At 36.8% G+C, this 20,876-nt stretch overlaps 1 protein-coding gene across 1 annotated transcript in view; it reads left to right on the forward strand.

The window, feature by feature from the left end:
• Positions 1-1,267: 1,267 nt before the first annotated feature.
• The window catches only part of GPM6A (glycoprotein M6A), a 152,612-nt gene continuing 133,003 nt past the window's right edge, over positions 1,268-20,876 (forward strand). The window contains exon 1 of the mRNA XM_059155794.1: positions 1,268-1,892. Coding sequence (XP_059011777.1) covers positions 1,856-1,892 — 37 coding nt within the window. The 5' untranslated portion in view covers positions 1,268-1,855. The remainder of the gene's footprint in view (positions 1,893-20,876) is intronic.

Below are 20,876 nucleotides of genomic sequence, written 5' to 3' on the forward strand. Positions count from 1 at the left end.
ATCATTATTTCTGCCGCTATTACTATTAATGATTTTTCACTGACGATTTCTGTTGTGTAAAATGAGGAAAGAATATAAATGAGGAGTGATGCCCCATTCTGTTTTGACTACATGCCAGGTTATGTCAGCCTAGGGATAAGTTGGAGCAGAGATGCTGCTAGGATTTGGCTCTTTGATTTCCCTCATGGTTTCTTTCTCTCAGTCTGTGCCCTGAGCAAGCAGCTTGCCCACAAACCCTTGAATACAGATCGAAATATACTCAGAAGACATAGTTTTTTTTTTTTTTTTAAATGTATTTGTTATAATTACCTGTGGGTTAAATTCATTTGAATAGGGAAAGTAAATAGCAGATGATTGTAGAAGTAGGAAGGCTAAACATTCTTTTAGGAGAAATCCTAGAAATAAAGGGGAATGTTATACAAGAACTGTCTTGCCCCTACATAGTTGCTTTTGTAATGATTCTGAAGGTGGTGTGTTTGTAACGTGTTACTGGCCCACTTAAAAAAAACATGGGAAATATGTGCTCTGACGTTGTACTGTGGAGAATTAGGATGTGAATTAGTGTCCATTGACGGTAAGGAGTTAGTTTGTGTGTTGGGGTGTGTGTTTCTATGGGCTTGCTTATTTGGACATGGAGACAGAAACAGGGATTCTTCCTTTCTTTATACTTTATGCTCCAGTAAGGGCTTATGCCCCCTTGAAAGAGAAACTGTTTATTTTCTCACTATACCTTTTGTGAAGTACTGTCACTCAGTGGGCTGAAGTACAAATGCTAATTTATTGCCAGACTGCAGGGTTGTGATTTGCATTCCAAATCAGACTGCAGCTTTCCATTATAAATTGCTTATCCCTGTTGTTCCTTATCTAGAATTTGTTCTTCTTCTGTTATCCTACTCATTTCCCAGTAATGACCCTTGAAACAATTCCCATTTAAAATCAGTTTCCTATTTAAAATCAGCAGTTTTAGTGGACTAAAGTAACAATGAATTACCAAGACATCAATAGATACCTTTTAAAAAATTTCAGTGTTTTCCTCCCTTTCCTTTAAGAATCGTCAGGCACAGAAGTAAAATAATGACTTAAAATATGTCTTTCAGGCTTAAGGGTTTATATTCATTCTTTTGAAAACCATACTTCTCTATCTTTTTCAATCTGAAATGTGTGAGCTTGCAAAACCTCTGTTAATAATAACCTCGTACAGACAGACTCTGAGGTGGTTTAATTGCATCCTTTCTTGTCACTTCTGGATCAGATTAGCTAGAGACTCAGAGAGCAAAGGAAAACGCTTTTTCGCAAGGTGTCTGACTGGTGAGAAGCTGGGCTGCGGCATAAAGAACCGGCAGGAATCCGGGCTTTCCCACTCTGGTGGCAAAGAGGGGGAATCATGGGTTGGTGGTCTGCTTCATGTTAGGAGGACACCCCTCCATCTGTTCACAGCTCAGCCTCTTTCCAATTTAAAGCCCAGATTTCCATACAAACCTCAATTTCTTTTCCCCATTTTAAATGCAAAGCAAAGTTTGTGAATCACAGAGTCTCAGCTACTGGGATTCAGACCAAATTTCCCCCCAAAATTCTCGGGCTATTTGCTTGAATACCTGCTTACAGTGGTACACAATGGGCAGCTTTGAGAAGAAAAATTGATAATCTTCACGGAAGAGTAATTTGAATGAAATTACACTTGACAGCCTGTCTCCAAGCAAACAAGAGGCGCGAGGGAGACTTAGCTAAGCTCCGAGGACTTGCCCAAGCCACTGCTGTGGGAGCTGCCCAGGGAAAAAAAATCACCAGTTTTTCCAACGTCTAATTGAGCTTTTGATTAATTCCGTGTACCAGATTCTACTGAAGAAAAGTAGCCATGGAAGAGAATATGGAAGAGGGACAGACACAAAAAGGTACTGTGCTAAAAGGGTTTTGTTTGTAACCAAGTAATTATTTTGCAGTTTCCTTGTTTGCTTTAGACACTTGCCAGTAAGGCTAATGAATGTTTCTCTCTTGGTAGGCATTTTTTCCCCCTTTTAGTCTATTCCTCAGTTATAGTAATGTCTGTCTTGAATGTTGTCATTATTTGCAAATCTTTCAGATCTAAGTATCGGGATGCATAGTCGAGTTTGGTGATAAGAGCTTTGCGGTATTGTGAACTGTTTCTTAGACCAGTCTTTGTTAACGTTCCTTTATTTCATGTTTTCATGCTTGTCGAGCTGGGTCAGGGGACTCCTGGCGTGAGCCACAGACGCAGTATTTGGAGCTTGTTGTTGCTAAAAATTTGATGATGTAACCATTATCGATAGCTTTGAATGGACATCTGATAGAACAAAGACCAAGCGTATATTTATTCTGTTTTAGTTGGTGCCTCGTCGTAAAAAAAATCTTTTTTTTTTTCTTTGCGGGGACACGATTTAGTTTTAATATAGATGGAGCAAAGGTTCATAAATTTTCAGAGTGCATAGTGATGTTAAGGTTTTCCTTTCTATGGAGTTGACCATAATCAACTTCTGAGTAATAAATGTGAAGGATGTTTTCTGATTCATTTTTAAGCCTTTGGAGGTATATCTGGCTGTATAAATTAAAGTGAAATGATCATTTTTATAGGTTAGAAATGGCCAAATATTGACAATTTCAAATGATTTGGACACTCAAGAAGTGTGTGTGTGTGTGTGTGTGTCTGTGTGTGTGTGACAAGTGGTAGCTCTGGAGGGAACCATAGGTCTCTCTCAGAATCCCCAGCATTTTCTCTCATGCTTGTTCTCAGGCTTATGTAATGGTATACAAAACGCTCTTGTGTTCTTAGGCTGGAAAGAGAGGCATAGGTAAGATTGAAGAGTAGTACTCGAAAGATTTAGCTGTTAAATTTGATTTTGAATGTATGAAAATTCATGATTTTAAAAAAGTGTTTTACATGAAAAAATAGGTAATTCGAAAGCTAGTGCAGTTTTCATGATTTTGAGCTTTGCTGAGACTCTCAACACACATACACATGCACACACACATAGTCAACACATCTATATAATCAAAGACTATTGACATTAAATATTTAAGTGTCTTATAAAAGCAATAGAGAACGTTAATAGATAAGGTAATGCCCAAATTTTAGTCACTAGCACACTTATTAATGATACTCTGTAAAGAAACACAATAAGCTACATAGAGATTATGTGATCTATTTTTTCAATAAAAAATCCTCCATTATCTTTATTGTGTGAACAAATAGCTTAAGTATTCACCAATGATTTGAAATGGCAAATTTTCATGGTAATTTTCATCCTTGAAAGGCATCTCTATTGACTATTTCACTTTAGGAACAAAATATCTTATTTTCATATTTTTTATAGCACATAAGGAGATTGCTTCTTGGCCAAGGAAAGATAAACTGGTAATTTTCACATAGAGAAGTGATATTCATTGCACTAAATAAAATTTTGATATAAATCGTGGATTGTGGTAACAGGTTGAAATGTCTGAGCAAGCCTGGTAGAGGCAGGAACCGAGAAGAATGATGTAATTAGTTATGATGTTTTTCTCAGGTAACACTGAAAATCTTACCTTCATGGGGGTGGAAGCAGCAATGATGTGATGAGAGAACTTCCTGTTGCAGTGGGATTTTTGTTTTTTAAGGGTTTTTTTTTTTTAAATCATTAAGGTGTTCATATTTAAATTATATTAAATCATAAACAGTGGTAGAAAACAATTTTTTATAAATGGAAAGTTGTAAGTACATAAACTACATAAAGATATGTAAGTAAAGTTATCTATGATTAAGCTTTTTTAAAAAATTAATTGAGAAGATTTAACTCTCGCCATTCCTGGTCTATTCCTTTCAACTCTGCCAGTGAAACCTTTTCTATATAAGCTTGTTTTTAGAAAGTTATATTTGCACATAAATGCTCTCTGTGTATGTGCAGGGTTAGAGGAAACAATGCAATTTAGAGGATCTAAGTTGGAAAGCTACTTGACAAGCAGGTTAATCATAAGAGATTTTTTAAGAGTTTAGGTGGACCGGTTTAATGATTCGTCTGCTTTAAAGGACAACAGCACTTTGCATTAACTTTCATCCTGTTTCTCTTAATTGCATAGGATTTTCTTAAGTAATAATTCACATATACCAGAATTCTCTTCCATCTGAAAAATGCTTTCCTGTCCCTTCTTACAATTTAAATCTACTTTTCTCTGTTACAAATTAGAAAGACTTGAATTCACATATTTATCTATGTTGGCTTCCAAATTCAACTACAATATAAAATGGAAGCCTGTGGTTTCTTAAACATATCTGAAAAAATACGTAGTTGTTACCTAAAAACTTAAAAAATCTCCCATAAGAAATACAGTTTTCTTCATAACGAGATCTTCCTTCCCTATTTGATCTGTAAAAGGCAATTGAAAGCAGTCCTAATATTTACCCTAATCTAACTATATATGTTCATCCTGGGAGAGAGGATAATTTAAAAGTGTGGGTGACCTCACCAGTCACTCTGCTCCATGGCTTGGTGTGAAACTGAGATGGGGTCATTAATCTGTTACTACATCCATTTCTGCTACTGTCCCAAAAGGTGAGTATCTCACTGTGCTGAATGGGAAGCTAGTGTTTTAAGAAATGTGTGGGGTTTTTTGTAAAACATGCCCTCTAAGTAAAAGCCAGTCATTTGATCTTAGTCCTACCAAAGCAACAGTATGCTGATACTGGAGGAAAAAAAGGGGGAAAAGGAAAGAAGCTGTTTTGAACCTTGGCCCTGAAGTTCAGCCATAATAGACCAAGCATCCCTGTTGTCAAAAATTGAAGTACATGGTCATCCAGTCATGTCAACAAGGGTTTCAGTTACTGCAGCGGGATTGGGCAAAGTACATGAAGAGATTTTTACAAAGATTTAAAATGTATACACTTATGACTTGTAGGCATGCAACTATGCCCATACATTTTGCCCAGTCCTTTGGGAAAATATGTAAATGATTTAAGTAAGTCTGACCATTACTGAACTAGTGAATGTGTGTTCAGGTTGCTAGGCAGGTGGGTGACCACTGCTTTATAGACAACCTCAGTGAATGAGTTACTGAATTAGGAGGGGGTCAGAGCTGCTGAATTAATGATTAGAAGAAGTGACAAAATTGTACAGAGATAGAAAGGAAATAGTAAACAGGAAGAACTAGCAAGCTGGAATCTTCATAAGTTAGCTGAACTATTTCAAATAGCCAAAAACTGATTGACTTCATTTCTGAACATTTAAATCATAGGAAACAAAGACTCAAAATAACATGTAATATACCAGAAATGTTTCATGGACTGAAAAGATAATGACTAAAATGTTATCATGTTTTTCTCCTGTAATTAGCAACAGTGTATGAATCTGTGTGTCAGCTTTTTTTTTTTTTTAAAGAGATTTTATTCTTTTATTTTTTTTAAAGATTTTACTTACTTATTTGACACACAGAGAGAGATCACAAGTAGGCAGAGAGGCAGGCAGAGAGAGAGGGGGAAGCAGGCTCCCTGTTGAGCAGAGAGCCCGATGCGGGGCTCGATGCCAGGACCCAGATCATGACCTGAGCTGAAGGCAGAGGCTTAACCCACTGAGCCACCCAGGTGCCCTGTGTGTCAGCTTCTTGAGCTATGCACAGAGGCAACCACTGACTCCCTTCCAACACTGATGCCTGGTTTACCCTCTCCTCAAGAGAAATCAATGCTTGGTGACCCTCGAGGACTACGTCACTAGAGGAAGTAGAAGTTGAAGCTCATGTGACCAGGCATTGTTTCATCATCTGAACACTGATCGCGTAACTGCCGTTTAATGGCCGTCATTCATTCGTCCTTAACCCAACCTGCATGTGTCATGTCAGCATATCCTTAGCTTGTTACAACCAACTAGAATATGTGGATGAACAGACAGTACACAGGTTTATTTTTTTCTCTCTTTCAATCTTAATGTTTATCTCATAATTAATACTGTGCAATTATGTTTGATATGCCTGCTCATAATTATGTACTTTTCCTTTTATATTATACATTTCTACATGCATCACCATGAAGAAGTTGACACACAGAAGCGTGTGTATCGTATTTATGGGCTGACTGAAGTTCTTCTTCAAAATTTTTTTGATTCCTGTTAGTTTTGCCTTGAAAGATGACTTTTCAGCCTAACTCTTTTTCAGACAGACATCATCCCTAAAGAAAAGACACCACTGTAATAAGTGAAAAGAGAGGTAGCTTTGGCTTTCTGACAAAAGAGGATATTGGACAACTTAAATTGCCCAGTGATTTCCACGCGAGATAGTGGCCTAAGGACTTCCCATAAATTAACTCACTGACTTCTCACAATGACCTTAAATGCTTCTAATATTGAGGAAACTAAAAATCAGATAGATTAATTAACTTGACCGAAGTCACAAAGTAGTAATGAGGACAGCCAGTCAGATTGAGGCCACACCCTGCACTGTACTCCATGTCGACAACAATCGGCCTACCACAGCTTGATTTAAGTGGCTCTGTTTCAACCACACACTTCTACTGCACTAATCAGCTGTGCTCTGTAATTTATGGCTGTGTTCATTGTCACCAACTGTGGCTTTTTTTGGCCAAATGTGGACAGCTTTGCCAAGGGTATCCAATCCCTACATGCTCCCGCCAGCAATCTATCACCTGTGAGTCTTTATTCCAAAAAGATGGGCTGGCTCAGTAGGACTCCCCCTTGAGAACTGAGAAAAGATGCTTCTTGATGTGCCCCGAGGGTCTCTCGATTCCTCCAAATACCATTATAGTGATGGAACTTCCCATGCCTCAGCTAATCTGAGTGAATCTCTGTTCTTGACAATCAAAAGAGCTCTAAATGAAACAAATGTCCAGATCCTTTTAGAAGTCTTATGTAAAGAGGCTTAATGTTAAGAAATTTTCCCCAACTTTGACCTGCTGTGCAGCTGCTGAACTAAATGTATACTTACTATATACTTAAATCTCAACCTGACACTACTCTTTATCCTAGGTAATTCTGAGTTTTTTCCTCACCAGTCGTTTTTTATAATTGAATGATTAGTTCAACCTAAAACCACTACCTACCAGTTAGCAAGTACTAGTAGTAAAATATTTTGAGAACCATTGCAAAGAAGTCAAAGAACCAGATGCATCAAAGTGTTTGCTTTATTAATAGAATTTGAATCTTTAATGGTATACCATTGAAATCAATCGAACAGTGGCTAGGAAAATAACAACCACAACATCAAAAACCCTTAAGGAGTCATTTAAACAGAAGAATTAATTAGCCTCCATATCCATCTTGGATGTTGGCTACTTGCAGACTCATGAACAAGGGAAGGGAAGGCAGCTAGGACTTCATCCCAACAACCGTTGTTAGTTGCTTTCTCAATATTTGAATAACAAAGCTAAAGGAAACACAGAGATTCAGATTTCATAAAGTGTGTAGGAGAAATCTGTCCTGTGATTTGGCAGCTCTGCTTTTACTAGCAGTTAATACTGGAGTCTAAGAAATTATCATCACATGGTTATCAAATGTAGCCCGAAGACACTTGCCAGTGGGAAACATTAAGATTTTTCATAAGACTCAGTAGATATTCCCTTAACTTCTACATTACTTTGATTATTATGACTTCTGCAGTTTAGATACAATATTTTTAGAATTTTGTCATCTTCCTATCTTTTTTTTTTTTTTTTTTGGATCAGTTGCTTAATTATGTTTTTTTATAACTGTGGTGCTATCTGTCTCAGAGTTCCAAAATACTCATAACACATGTTCCACCATCTTGGTAAGATAAAGGATACACAATAGGTTTTGTTTTAGGTTTTGTTTTACAGTATCATTAGAATGAGTATAGTAACCTTTAAAAATGAAAGTGCTTGCTTGATATAGTGACTTCATTTTTCCCTGAATTGAAACTTAATCTTAAACATTTAAGGAGACTAAGTGAGAAGTCCATTGTAGTGGATTGAGATACTGATACAGAATGTACTTAGAGTGATAACTTCAAAATGGTTCTAGAAATTACTTATTCCTTAATTAGTCCAGAAGGCAAACGGCTCATGTGTGATTCATAGAATATGGAAGATAACTGCTAGTTTGTCAATTTTGGCCTCCATTTTCCTTTGAGCGTAAACCCCTCCCCGCCATGCAAACTGTTTGACAGTTTCCTTTTTCATACATCGAAGACAGACTGCCTGGCTTGTTTTCAAAATCCTTTTGGATATCATCCACACTAACAGGTGGCACAGCTGTGGATTAGCTGACGTTATGAAAATAATTCATGTTTTCCCATGTGTTCTCTATTCAAGTTGTGACCATTGTCTTGGAGAGTCTTAATCTGAAAGAAATTTCCTTTGCTCTGTGAAAATAAAAGGGGAGAAAAACAGAAAAAACACAAGATAACTGACTAGTTTCTTTCAAATTGTGAGTGGGGAATTTAACTTTTTAGTTCTAGGTAAAAGTCAGGAGCTAACTAGGATGTGTTGTAGAGTGCAGTGGGGAATTAAATTACAATATGAGCAAATCTGAGGTCAGAGGGAAAAGGGAAGAGATGACTCTTAGCTTTTAATGATGTGTGTTCCTCAAGTGTTAAGGTAAATCAACATGTCGGAACATTACTGCTGTGCACAACAGAATAATTTCCAAAAGAAAGACATTTTGGCACATAGTTTAAGTCAATTAATGTTTTTCGACCTAAATTTCTATCATATGAGAAATAATTTTTCATTATACCTACCTCTACAAAAGAGAGCAATTTGATAGAGTCTTTCTCTGAGAATGATGCTAGAAACATAACACACACATTTTCTCCTATTGTGGAGCATGCATGCTTTTTATTTATTCTCAAGTAGAAGTGAGTCAGTTGAAAAATTTTGCTAATTATCATTTTCCACTCTAATAATAGAAATTTCAGTGTTTTGGCAAATGCTTTCTCTTTCTTTTAATGCAGTTTACTTCTTCCATTAGAAAGGTTCTTTGAATGATGAATTAGATATTTTTCAAATAATATAACATTTTCTTTATAATTGCTTATATTCCTTTATGGTTATTTGATGAGAAGAAGCTCTACTAAATAGATCAAATAAAGAAATAATACATGGCCAAATCCCTTTCCTCAAAACAGAGCCTCTTTTTTTTTTTTTTTCAGTTTTTGAGATGCCTCTCCACATTTCCTACATTACTATGTATTTTCATTTATTTATTTATTTATTTATTTATTTATTTTTAAAGATTTTATTTATCTATTTGTCAGAATGAGAGAGAGAGTGAGAGCGAGCACAGGCAGAAGGAATAGCAGGCAGAGGTAGAGGGAGAGGCAGGCTCCCTGCTGAGCAAGGAGCCCACGTGGGACTCGATCCCAGGATGCTGGGATCATGACCTGAACTGAAGGCAGATGCTCAACCAACTGAGCCACCCAGGTGCCCCAATATTTTCTTTCTTTTTTTTTTTTTTAAGATTTTATTCATTCATTTGACAGAGAGAGAGCACAAGTAGGCAGAGAGGCAGGCAGAGAGAGGGGGAAGCAGGCTCCCTGCTGAGTAGAGAGCTCGATGTGGGGCTGGATCCCAGGACCCTGAGACCATGACCTGAGCTGAAGGCAGAGGCTTCACCCTCTGAGCCACCCAGGTGCCCCAGCTTGGAGATGTTCTGATGCTCTTCAGTAGAGCCCACACCTAACCAAACCCACATTCATTTAATGGTTTACTTATACTTCAGAGATTCCAAAGTATAGATTTTCATCAAATTTTTAAAAATTTCATCAAATTTTTAAAAAATCTCATCTTTTTGTGATAAAACTTGACTGTGAATACTACTTAGAGAATAACTCGAAATTCGAAACATTTTAAATTTCTTTAGTCAACCATCCACAATAGAAAATTGTAATTAAATTGTAAGATCTAGAATTTAGAAATAATACACTCAGATTCTCTCTATAAACCTCAGACATGCAGAAAAGCCAGCAGGTTTTGTAGTCAGCTCTCATACTGATTGGCCAGCTAACTCTCCGTTTCCCAGATCAGATGATTTGCTACAGCCCTGACTCTTTCTTCCGACTGAATCTCACTTTCTCTGTAATTTAATCTGTATTAGTCAGTCCTGGTTTTTGGGGAGTGGGTTTTTTGAGAAGTATGGGAAAACCCATATTTTGGGGGGAATTAATTTCCTCTACCATTATCTTTGGGTTTGGTGGTTTTAATGTGAGTTTTTGATGAAAATGACTTGGTGGATAGGCCTCTCATCATACTCGCCACATTGTAAGAGTCTGCTAAATTTAGATCTCTCTCCATATCTCCTTTCCTGTGTTCCATAACACATGGTGACTGATTAAAACATAACTGAGCAAACTTCCTTGAGGCACACAGTTTCAAAAATTAAAGGATGCTAAAGGGTTAACTACTTTTTTGAATTGTTGGAACAATTATTTTCTTAAAGTTTGTTTAGCATTTAATGAAGGGCTTCTCTTATCATTTATTTTGCAAAGTACAGATCCCTTAAGGGAATGGATTTTAGCTTTTGCTCTTGATCCCAACCTGCAGGGGGCTCTGAATATAGCCCCATTCATACAAGGTGATGATGGTGAGGATGATGATGGTGGTGGTGATGGTAGTGGTCTTAGTGGTTCTGGTGAAGGTGAGGGAGACTAGGAGAAGAGGGAAAGAAAGTATAGAGAGGGAAGAAAGATGCGGAAGAGGAGGAAGAAGAAAAAGATGATGTCAACTATTCAGTCTAAAGGAAGGAGGAATCCTTTTCCAAACAAGAACAGATCTCACTGCATTTCAGTCCTTTTCTAAACAAGAACAGATCTAAACCTAGCTTGGAAAAATGCTGCCACGACTCCATTTTGTGTCCTTAGATTTGAATTAAAAGAAGTCTTTGATTCTTTGAGCTAAAATACAGTTTGCTAGCAGCCTTCATGAAAATGAATAGATATTCAATTTTATTATTAAAGAGCCTACATAGATATTGCATTACAGTTCCAGCAATTAAGTGAAATACATTGAACCCTCAAGTTCAGCAGATGGTTCCTGAAACCTGGGAGGTTAGTCTCAGAACATTTTATAAGATGCGAATAAAGAAAATAATATAGCATAGTGGTGTATGAACTTGCTGACCCTAGGCCCTCCATGTTCATTGGTAAGTGTTGGTCGAGGAAAACAAAATTGCTGAAGAAATACCAGTTTAAAATCATAGAGGACAATTTAGTAAGATAAGGTCTTTATAAAGCTCTATCCAGTTAGTTCATTTTCAGGTTCATAAATTTAAAAGCTAGCCTGTCAATGATTAACAATTCCTTTGCCATCTTTTATGCTTTTGGTTTTTATATTTTTACCAGTATGCGACCTTGAACGGTTGCCCGAGAGTGTGGTTGTGATCCAGGCATAGTGTGAAAGCTCTAATCAACGGTATGTGCGGAGGGTTTCTCGCAGTATTTGAAGGATCATCTCTTCCTCCCTGCAGTTCTAGTGTACGAGTATTTTGGCATACTAACCTCTAATTTATGCTTTGGGATAAACATGTGATATCCTTGTTGGGCAAAATTGAGAGTGGGTCCCTCCTGAACATGTAGAATTTTGTCGTGCTTTATATGCCAGGTATATATAGTCAGGCCAAAAAGTATAATCTTGAAAAAAGACTGATTTTTTTTTTTTTTAAGATTTTATTTATTTATTTGACAGAGAGAAATCACAAGTAGTCAGAGAGGCAGGCAGAGAGAGAGAGAGGGAAGCAGGCTCCCTGCTGAGCAGAGAGCCCGATGCGGGACTCAATCCCAGGACCCTGAGATCATGACCTGAGCCGAAGGCAGCGGCTTAACCCACTGAGCCATCCAGGCGCCCCAAGACTGTTTTTTTATATATTTATAAATATGTGAATTTAATCATCCAAGAGGTGGTGAACACTTCCTTCTGGCCTTGATCTCTACAACATAAAAGACTTGGGAGTTGCTCATAAATGAGATAGATGGCTCTCTCATGATGATGTGTGGTTGTGTCATCTGTATATCTAGGGGTGCTGCCATTTTTACGTGATTATTAAATAGGTTTTACTCATTGTTTCGGGCAAGCTGGAGAGGAGAGTTTGTACACACTCTCAGATCTGTCATCATCATGGTATCTGGCCTGTGCTCTAGTGCTTGAGGCTCTATCAGACTCTGCAGTGGTGCAAAAGCAACACCGTTATTACCTACTGGTGTTGAGGTCTCTTCAGGCAGCTGGATTCTACCTGCCTCTCTCCCACCACACACTGCATAATTTTTAGAAATATTAAAAATACAGAGTCTGTATTTAAATCTAATATCCTCTGCTTAATAAGAAAAATCGATTTCGCTACCAGTCCATTCCATCTGTATCAGATTCTTAGCGCATCTCCTCCTGTTTTGTTTTGTTTTTTAAAGATTTTATTCCTTTATTTGACAGAGAGAGATCACAAGTAGGCATAGAGACAGGCAGACAGAGAGGGGGGAAGCAGGCTCCCCACCGAGCAGAGAGCCCAATGTGGGGCTTGATCCCAGGACCCTGAGATCATGACCTGAGCAGAAGGCAGAGGCTTAACCCACTGAGTCACCCAGGTGCCCTCTCCTTCTGTTTTTGACATAACCTCTTTGCTTCAGCCTTACGTATTCAAAGACATTCATCTTTAAATGTATTGGGTAAGTTGTGGCTTACTTAACTATATTGTAGATATATTAGGTTGAACCATACCACATTGCTAATCTTAGACAATTTTCAGCTGCAAAAAAGTCGTATTTCAATATAGCTATACTGTTAGTGTCTGCATTTATGAAACTTTTTAAATATGTTCATCATTTCTCTTTAGAAAATAGAAAATAATACATGATGGGGTATAATTAAGATTTGCATATTATATTTACATGTAGTATGGGAAGCTCATCAAACTTTCTATAAATTCTTCGTGAGCTCATTAACTTGCTGTGTCCCTTTTAACAAAAATTGGCAAAATGTTTGGAGATATTATTGTTTGGTGCATTCATATATGATGGTGGAAGCTAGCATTTTTCTCATTTTTGAGGTCATGTGACCTCAACGTTTGTTATTTTAGGGACTTCTTAAACATAGTGCTAAATTAAGATGTATGGTTTATTTTGTCTGTCTCAGAGAAGACAGCATGTCCTTTCATCTAGAGAGTGAAATATCTGCTTTGTTTTTCCCTGGATAAATAACACCCCCAAAATTATTTTTTATCTATATTCCATCATTCAATGGAATCTCATCTCCCACAAGCTGAGAATGCAATTCTGCCATGGGTGGTTCTTATATCATCTAAGATAAGTTTACAAGGCTGTTTGTGATCCTGGAGGGACAAAAAATTACATACCACTTTAATAAGGAATGTAAGCCAGACATTAACTTAAACTATTACCTTTTTGGTTATTTTCATGTTTTATTGTACAAGAAAGAGAAGCCTTCAATGAAGGGTCTTATCATCTATGTTTTAGAAATACTATGAAGCCATCATTTAGGCTTTGGAGTAGACAATAATTAAGGACAGCACTGAAGAACACTGAAATGCCCATTACTTAATGTAGGTATATATAATTTTCCTTGTAAATTTCTTATATGTGGGTATGAGGGAAAAAAATGAGAATGGATAGGAAAGCATGAACTGCACCTGATCTTGCTATAGAATGGACTGACTTGTTTTATTTTCTTTTATTTATTTATTTTATTTTTGGACTAGATTGTTTTTTTTTTTTTTTTTTTTAAAGATTTTATTAATTTATTTGACAGAGAGAAAGATCACAAGTAGGTGGAGAGTCAGGCAGAGAGAGAGGAGGAAGCAGGCTCCCGCTGAGCAAAGAGCCCGATGCGGGGCTCGATCCCAGGACACTGAGATCATGACCTGAGCCGAAGGCAGCGGCTTAATCCACTGAGCCACCCAGGCGCCCCTGGACTAGATTGTTTTAAATCAGTTTTGTCCCAGAGGGTGGAGAGTCCCACCCCTAATTTAGATGATTTCCATTCAGTACAATTAATATAACACTAATATTACAAAAAAAAAAAATTGACTTACATACGTTTGGTTAGCATACATTGATTAAGTGAAGCAGTTTATTTCTCCAGCCAAGATTTTGGGTTAGCTTTGGTACATGTGTAATTTTATTTTGGTTGCATTTTATATATTCTGTTTAGCTATTTATGTTCCATTTTGTCAAGTCTCAAGGAAGATTCCTTTTCAATTTCTGTGACAGTGTTTAATCATCTACTGCAAATTACAGTTCTTGAGATCATTTGATCTTGACCACATAGAAGTCTATGTAATTTTTTTTTGTAATTGTATTCTTAGGGTCATCTTATTTGAAACAAAAAATTTTCATATTTCTTTTAAATTCATTATTAAAAATGCATGCTGCTTAAGAAACCATAATAAGGTGAATGAAAAAAAGAACTAAATCTGAAAAATACCTGAATCATGTTCGTATCAAAAGTGTTCTGCTTATACATTTTGACTAAGGGAATTTTGTTTGTTTTTGGAAAATATGTCCTATTTCTAGGGTGACAAGGATAAGTCTTTTGGAGGTATCTATTGGACCTCAGCCCTCTCCCTCACTACAATATTAAAATTTTTACTTTTGTATATAAAAGTATCAATATCTCTCTTCCCTATATGTTTTTACTTTGTGACACTCAGATTAGTCTTTTTTTTCTTTTTTAAAGATTTTATTTATTTATTTGACAGAGAGAGTGTACAAGTAGTGGGTGCAACAAGCAGAGGGAGAAGCAGACACCCCGCTGAGTAGGGAGCCCAATGTGGGACTCCATCCTAGGACGTGAGATCATGAGCTGAGCCGAAGATAGCCGCTTAACTGACTGAGCCACCCAGGCGCCCCAGATCAGTCTTTTTTCTAAGTTGAGGTTCTTCCAAAGCTGTTTTCAGTTGATTCTTAGCTTCATGGCAATGTCTAGTGGTTTGTGGGGTGAGAAGGAGCATGAAAGACCATCAGCTTAAGGAAAAGGTCATTGAATGATGCTGCCCAGAAACGGCACTGGCTCACCATCAGAAACCACGAAAATGAATATATGTTTGGCCAAAACAGAAATGACTTTTATTTCAAAAGAAGGTCGATAGCTAGAAGAGTCTAGAAGGGAGAAGGGCTGAAGCCCAGTGAGGTAGCTGAGGAGAGAAAAGCCTGGGCTCACCCTGAGATACTGAGGAGGAGGAAACCAAACAGAGCTAGAGTGCAGGGCTGGGAAGGAATAATGTTGTTCCCCATTTTGAAAAATGAAAAAAGAAAAAAAAAAGGAAGAAAAGAAAGGAGATGTTATTACGTATCAGGCCACTGAAATCTTTGAACTCTCTGCTGGTAACTAGCCTCTGGCAAGGATTTCCAATTTCCTTCGTTTCCTTTTATGTGAAATTCAGCTGAGGATTTGCCAGACAAAAATTGAATACCTCTTTTGGAGCCGTGTAAAAAAATGCATTTTATATTTCCCTTGGTAAAATTACTTTCCTGAGGAAATTCACTATTTTCTAAGGAGAAAATGTAGGCCACAAAGAGGAAGGAAAAAAAAAAAAACCCTTACATTTCAACTCTGTGCTACATTTGCTCTGTTAAGGAATGGACTCCTGTTTAAGAGCTTAATAGAAATGACACACTAGAGAAGAGTAGCAAAAAATCAGACCTATCTGTGTCAGTAAAAGAGTTAAGCTGCCTCCACACCCCGCCCCCGACCAAAAAATAATTTTGAAGAGTGTTTGTGGTGTTTGTAAATTTTTGGTAAGGCAGTGTTCAGTGAATTCGCAAGGAGGGTGGCAGACGCTCACAATTTGTTGTAAGGAACCAAGATGTCGTCCTCCAGATTTCTGCAACCCATAACCAAGGATGGTTTTTTGATGCTCTTTGGATGCAGCAGGACCACAAAGGGGGTGTTCATCTACCCTGTTTAATCAGATTGTAAATGTGAATTGGGTGCTATTATAACATCTGGTTTAAAGATAATCTTACTGTTGAGTTTTACTGAGTTCCCGCAAAAGTTATTAAATAGTAAACCAACAACCTTTGTGAGAGGTGAGGTGATGGCTTTGGCTGAAAGTGTTGGAAATAAATAACTTAGAAGAATGATTATTAGCTGCACTTTGCATTAGACATGCTGCTTTGTTGCCTTTGGGGTTTCTGTATCGTCTTAAGTTATACAAGTTGTGGTAGTACCCTAGTCTAATAGAGAAGTTTTCCAGCTCGGGTTTGCTTGAATAGCACCTGTTTTAGGTGTGTTGAAACGTAGATTTCTGTCCCTCCCTCTACTTCTGATCTCAGTTTCTGATTCAGTAAGTCTAGTGTGGGGCCCAAGAATCTGCATTTCAAACACTTTCCCAAGTTTACTGTAGCTGCCAATCCTGGGACCACAGATCGAGAACCACTGGTCTGGTAGATCATTGCCACTGCGTAACACTCACGGTGAATTTCCTAGCTGAGATTTACAATTTATATATCAAAATATGGATATTATGGATTTGAAATCCCAAAGCCTGAGAGGAAAACATAGTCAGAGATGGCAGTCATTTAAAATGAGAACTTTCTGGATAATAACCCCCCAATTTTGCTTTTGAAAATCAAAAGGATTTTTGAAATCTATGATCATGTGCATAAGCTCTTGATTACTTCAAAAAGTGATGTGAAATGTGGAATGAGACACAGCCTTCCATCTGGATGATTCAGTAGATCTGGGAGGAAATTATAATCATGGGATGAAGGGGGAAATTGACTGCGATAGGAAACTTAGAGTTACTGAAGATGCTAATGCATGAAACAATGAAACCGTTCTCATGTATTCAGTGTATGTGGGAGCTCAGTTGCTTAGGGGGAGGGTCTAAACATTGATTCTTTGTCACCCCTGGACTCTCTTGAACTGTTGCTGCAATTAATACCAAAGTTAGTCTCACTAGCTATTTAACAAACATCATAAATAAATTTTATGTCAGAGGTCATGAAAGATCCAATAAAGGCCATCTCTAAACATAGCAAAATGGTTATAAATCTTGTAACTAGGGTGACAAGGCATTTTTAATTCACAAATTAAATTAAATGAATATTAAAATGCTACTGTTGAGATCCCAGTTATTACCATGTGTTATACAGTTATCTGGTTTTTTGCATTCCTCTGTTCAAATATACATATATTTTCTAGAAGAAATAACTGAACATTTTTCACACATATGATGTCAGGCTAGTTAATTTTTCTAGAGAAGAGAACTCTTAATAATCTGAGGTAATTATTTTACTGTGAAAAAAGTGAAGACACAGGCCTAACACATACAAAACATAGCTCGGGACTTTATAGGAATTGGTGAAATTATTGTTTTGGATTAGGACCACTTTCAAAGTGAATTCAGTACGTACTGGGGACGAAATGCCTGTGGGAACTTATTACATAGCTCATTAGTTCAAAAGTAAACAAGCAAACAGTTTGTACCATGTAAGACCTTAAAGGCTATGCCTTCCATTTAGTACTGTCCCTAAGAATTACACCTCGTTACCTACTGCAGGATTCCCAGATGTGAATGTCACAGTGGAATTATGATCTGTTTTTGGTAAACACAATGTAAAAGGTTTGTGAATGCAGTAGAATGGCAAATGGCTTATATTCTAACTTCTACATAGTCACAGTGAAAATCATCAGCTGCCAGAGGGAAGGTAGTAGAACCACCAGAACCTTCAACTATGGCTTCCAGTCCCAACTCTGTCACATGCTGGCCATGTTTCTTGGTCACACAACTAAATTCTGATCAACAGACTTTATTATATCATCTATAAAATAAGAAGAATAATGTCTATATGTTGGGGTTGATACATTATTAAAAGGATAATTTTATAAATTATCTACATGATTGGCACAGCTTGGTAAATTGTAGACAATCAAGTGGGTTTTTATTAATCTTTTAGAATATATTATTATTTTCATTTATTATGTTATATTGCCTCCCTGTCCATGCTAAAATCCGTCTCAAATCTCCAAGTTTTTGTGATTACACTTAGATAATTATTTTAGAATGACTGTGTGCCAGCCACTCTTCTAAGTACCGCTGAACAAGGCAGACTAAATAATGGGTCTTTTGATGTGGAAGTTGAGATAGATTGCAATCTATACAATATCCAGATGTAAATAAATAGATAAGTAAGAAGCTATCAATGATATGCTTACGAGAAAATCAGAGTAACCTGTTAGGAAGTGGCTGGATTGCATCCAAGCTGTTGACTATAGCCATGGTCTCATCTGGAGGCTCCGGCATGGGAGTGGGTCTGCTCAGCTGCTTAGTCACATGCCACCTGTGGACAGGCTGCAAGTTCTTAAACATGGGCCTCACCACAAGGCTGCCTCATGATACAGTAGCTGGCTTCTCCTGGATAGAAGAGACATTGGAAGAGAACATGCAAGATGAAAGCCGCAGTGCTTTTGTAATGTAGCTTGGAAACAACATTCCAGCACTCTGACATAGTCTGTACATTAGAAGCAAATCAATAAAGGTAGCCCTTATTCAAGTGGAAGAGATTGGGAAAAGCTTGAATGCCATAGGCAGGGGTCACTGAGGACCATCTCAGAAGGCTGTCTGCCACAGATACACATAAGGGCCTCAAAAGCAACATGTCCAGAATGGAATTTATCCATTTACGCAGAATCCTCTCTCCATACGTTGTTTTCAACTTCTGTCACTATTTATATATGCTGTCTGCAAACCTGAGAGCCTGGGTGGTCACTATTAATACCTTCCACGTTCTCATCATCCGATTGGTCATGATTCGCTTGTCCTTCAGGAATGTCTCCTAATGCTGGCTTCCCCTCTTCTTGTTCAGTTACAGCCTTAAGACTCTTGATTAATTCTTGCCATAGGCTATTATGAGCAATTTGATTGAAAAACATGCTTCTCATAAAGATGTTGATATATGAAAATGTTTTGAAAGGTGTTGGGGATGGACAATATTTCAATTTTCAGAAAGATAATAAAAAACACAAAACATTTGGAAAATAATTTGCTCTTACTTATGAAAGTGTGTGTGTGTGTGTGTGAGAGAGAGTGAGAGAGAGAGACTAAGAAAAAGACAAAGACTGAGAAATATGAATGGCCCTATTTTGTGGTAAATATTTCTCTTGTGTGTTTTAGAGTGGTCTTTCCATTTTACTATTATTATTCTGAGTTGTCTCCATTAGGCAAGAGATCACTGATGCTCTTCTCCCTTACCTAAATTAAGATGATTATAATCAATTCTTGAGTTCAATTTTAACATGTAAAGCTAGTGTCTCAGAAATAAGTCTTCCTTTACATATAAGAACATTTATACAGCATATCCAAGAACTTTGTAAGTTCATAACTGGGAATAATGAAGGGAGTTCCAAATTCTGTGGCTGTCACTGGTTGACTGGGTGGCATATGGCGAACTACTTAATTTCCATGACCTTCATGTTCCTATTTGCAATGTTAAGAAAATGCCCTAGAGTTCCTTATCTATGTTTCTATTAATTTTAGACGTTTTTTGAACCCAATATTTTCAAAGGTAATGTAAGAACATTATTACATTCTTGTTATCTAACTAGAATATCTTTTCTATTCATTCATTTCATTTATATGTAGTTTTTTTTTCATAAAATAACCTTACCTGTCATCCAGTGTTATTTACAAAATAAAATCATCTGAGCCTCAATATTCTGTTGGCCAGCAAATAGAGATTATACATGGAATGATTATATTAAAATGGAATCTCTAATCCAAAAACACATGAAATATCTATCAGAAAAGAAAAATAGAAACATTCATATTTTATTCATTCTCTATCTCTCTCCCTCAGATATGCACGTGTGTGTTCACACACACACTTACACAACAAAAGCAAATTATTATAAATATAATAAAAGAAATGGTCAAGTGAGAGTAAAATGTTTTTATATTATATATCTACAGAATTAGTCCACACATTTCTTTCACTGCAGTGCTGGGATTTATGCTGGCCTTGTTTTTCTTTATAAGAAGGAACAATTTATCTTTTTTTCAATTAAGAGGTGACTTCATCATGTCACAAAATCGTCCAACCCATAGCTTTTGTTGTTCTTGCTTTTGAACGAAATAAAGACTTTCTTAAACGGTAGTTAACAGGATTATACAGTTTAGCCTATGCCTTCATAAACTTCTATTCTATTGTATAGAATTGAGATAATTTCTCTATTTGGTAATTTCCAGTTTGGAGAATATGGGCCTTTATACCATACATAAGTAAATGCCCCAGTGGCATTTGCTTTTGTAGAGAAAGTGAAGCTAAATACTTCATAAAATAAATTCATAAGGGCAATAACCAAAGCAAAAGATTCAAGCACCATACTTATAGTATAATAAGTGATACAGCTTTCTGATTATTTAAAAAATTGATGGTACTTTCAACACTTGCAAACGTCTCTATAGTGCAATTTCAGGAAATAAATCTCATTAATCTATCAGTCCCCTTATTTTGCTGGTGAATTTGTTGACAGATAGTAATTGGGTCACTGTATTGAAATGCCCCATGTAAGCTCAGAATTCTCTGTGTAGGTTGGCATGACAACCATAGTGGTCGATTAAACATGCTCAGAAATTGAGAAACTGTGCTTCTCAGAAGAAGGTAACTAGATGAGGAATAGAAAACTGTCCAGAGAATGGCAAAATGGAGAGAAATTTCTAAGAATTGCTTTGAATGTGCCATTCTGTATTGATTTATGTCATATTAATAGGATAAACATAATACATACAAAGACCTAGATGTTTAAAAATCACTTAGATGATTGAAATATATCATTGATTTTGCGTGGATTTTAAAAAGAATAGGTTGGGGCATCCCTAAAATATTAAGTACTCTTTCAGAGATAATGCAAATATTACTCAGAACAAATGGAATTGCTATAAATGGTAATTTTTATTCAACTCTTTCCCTTTTAAGCCCTT

The sequence above is a fragment of the Mustela lutreola genome, chromosome 18, assembly GCF_030435805.1.
Source record: "Mustela lutreola isolate mMusLut2 chromosome 18, mMusLut2.pri, whole genome shotgun sequence".
NCBI classification, from domain to species: Eukaryota; Metazoa; Chordata; class Mammalia; order Carnivora; family Mustelidae; genus Mustela; species Mustela lutreola.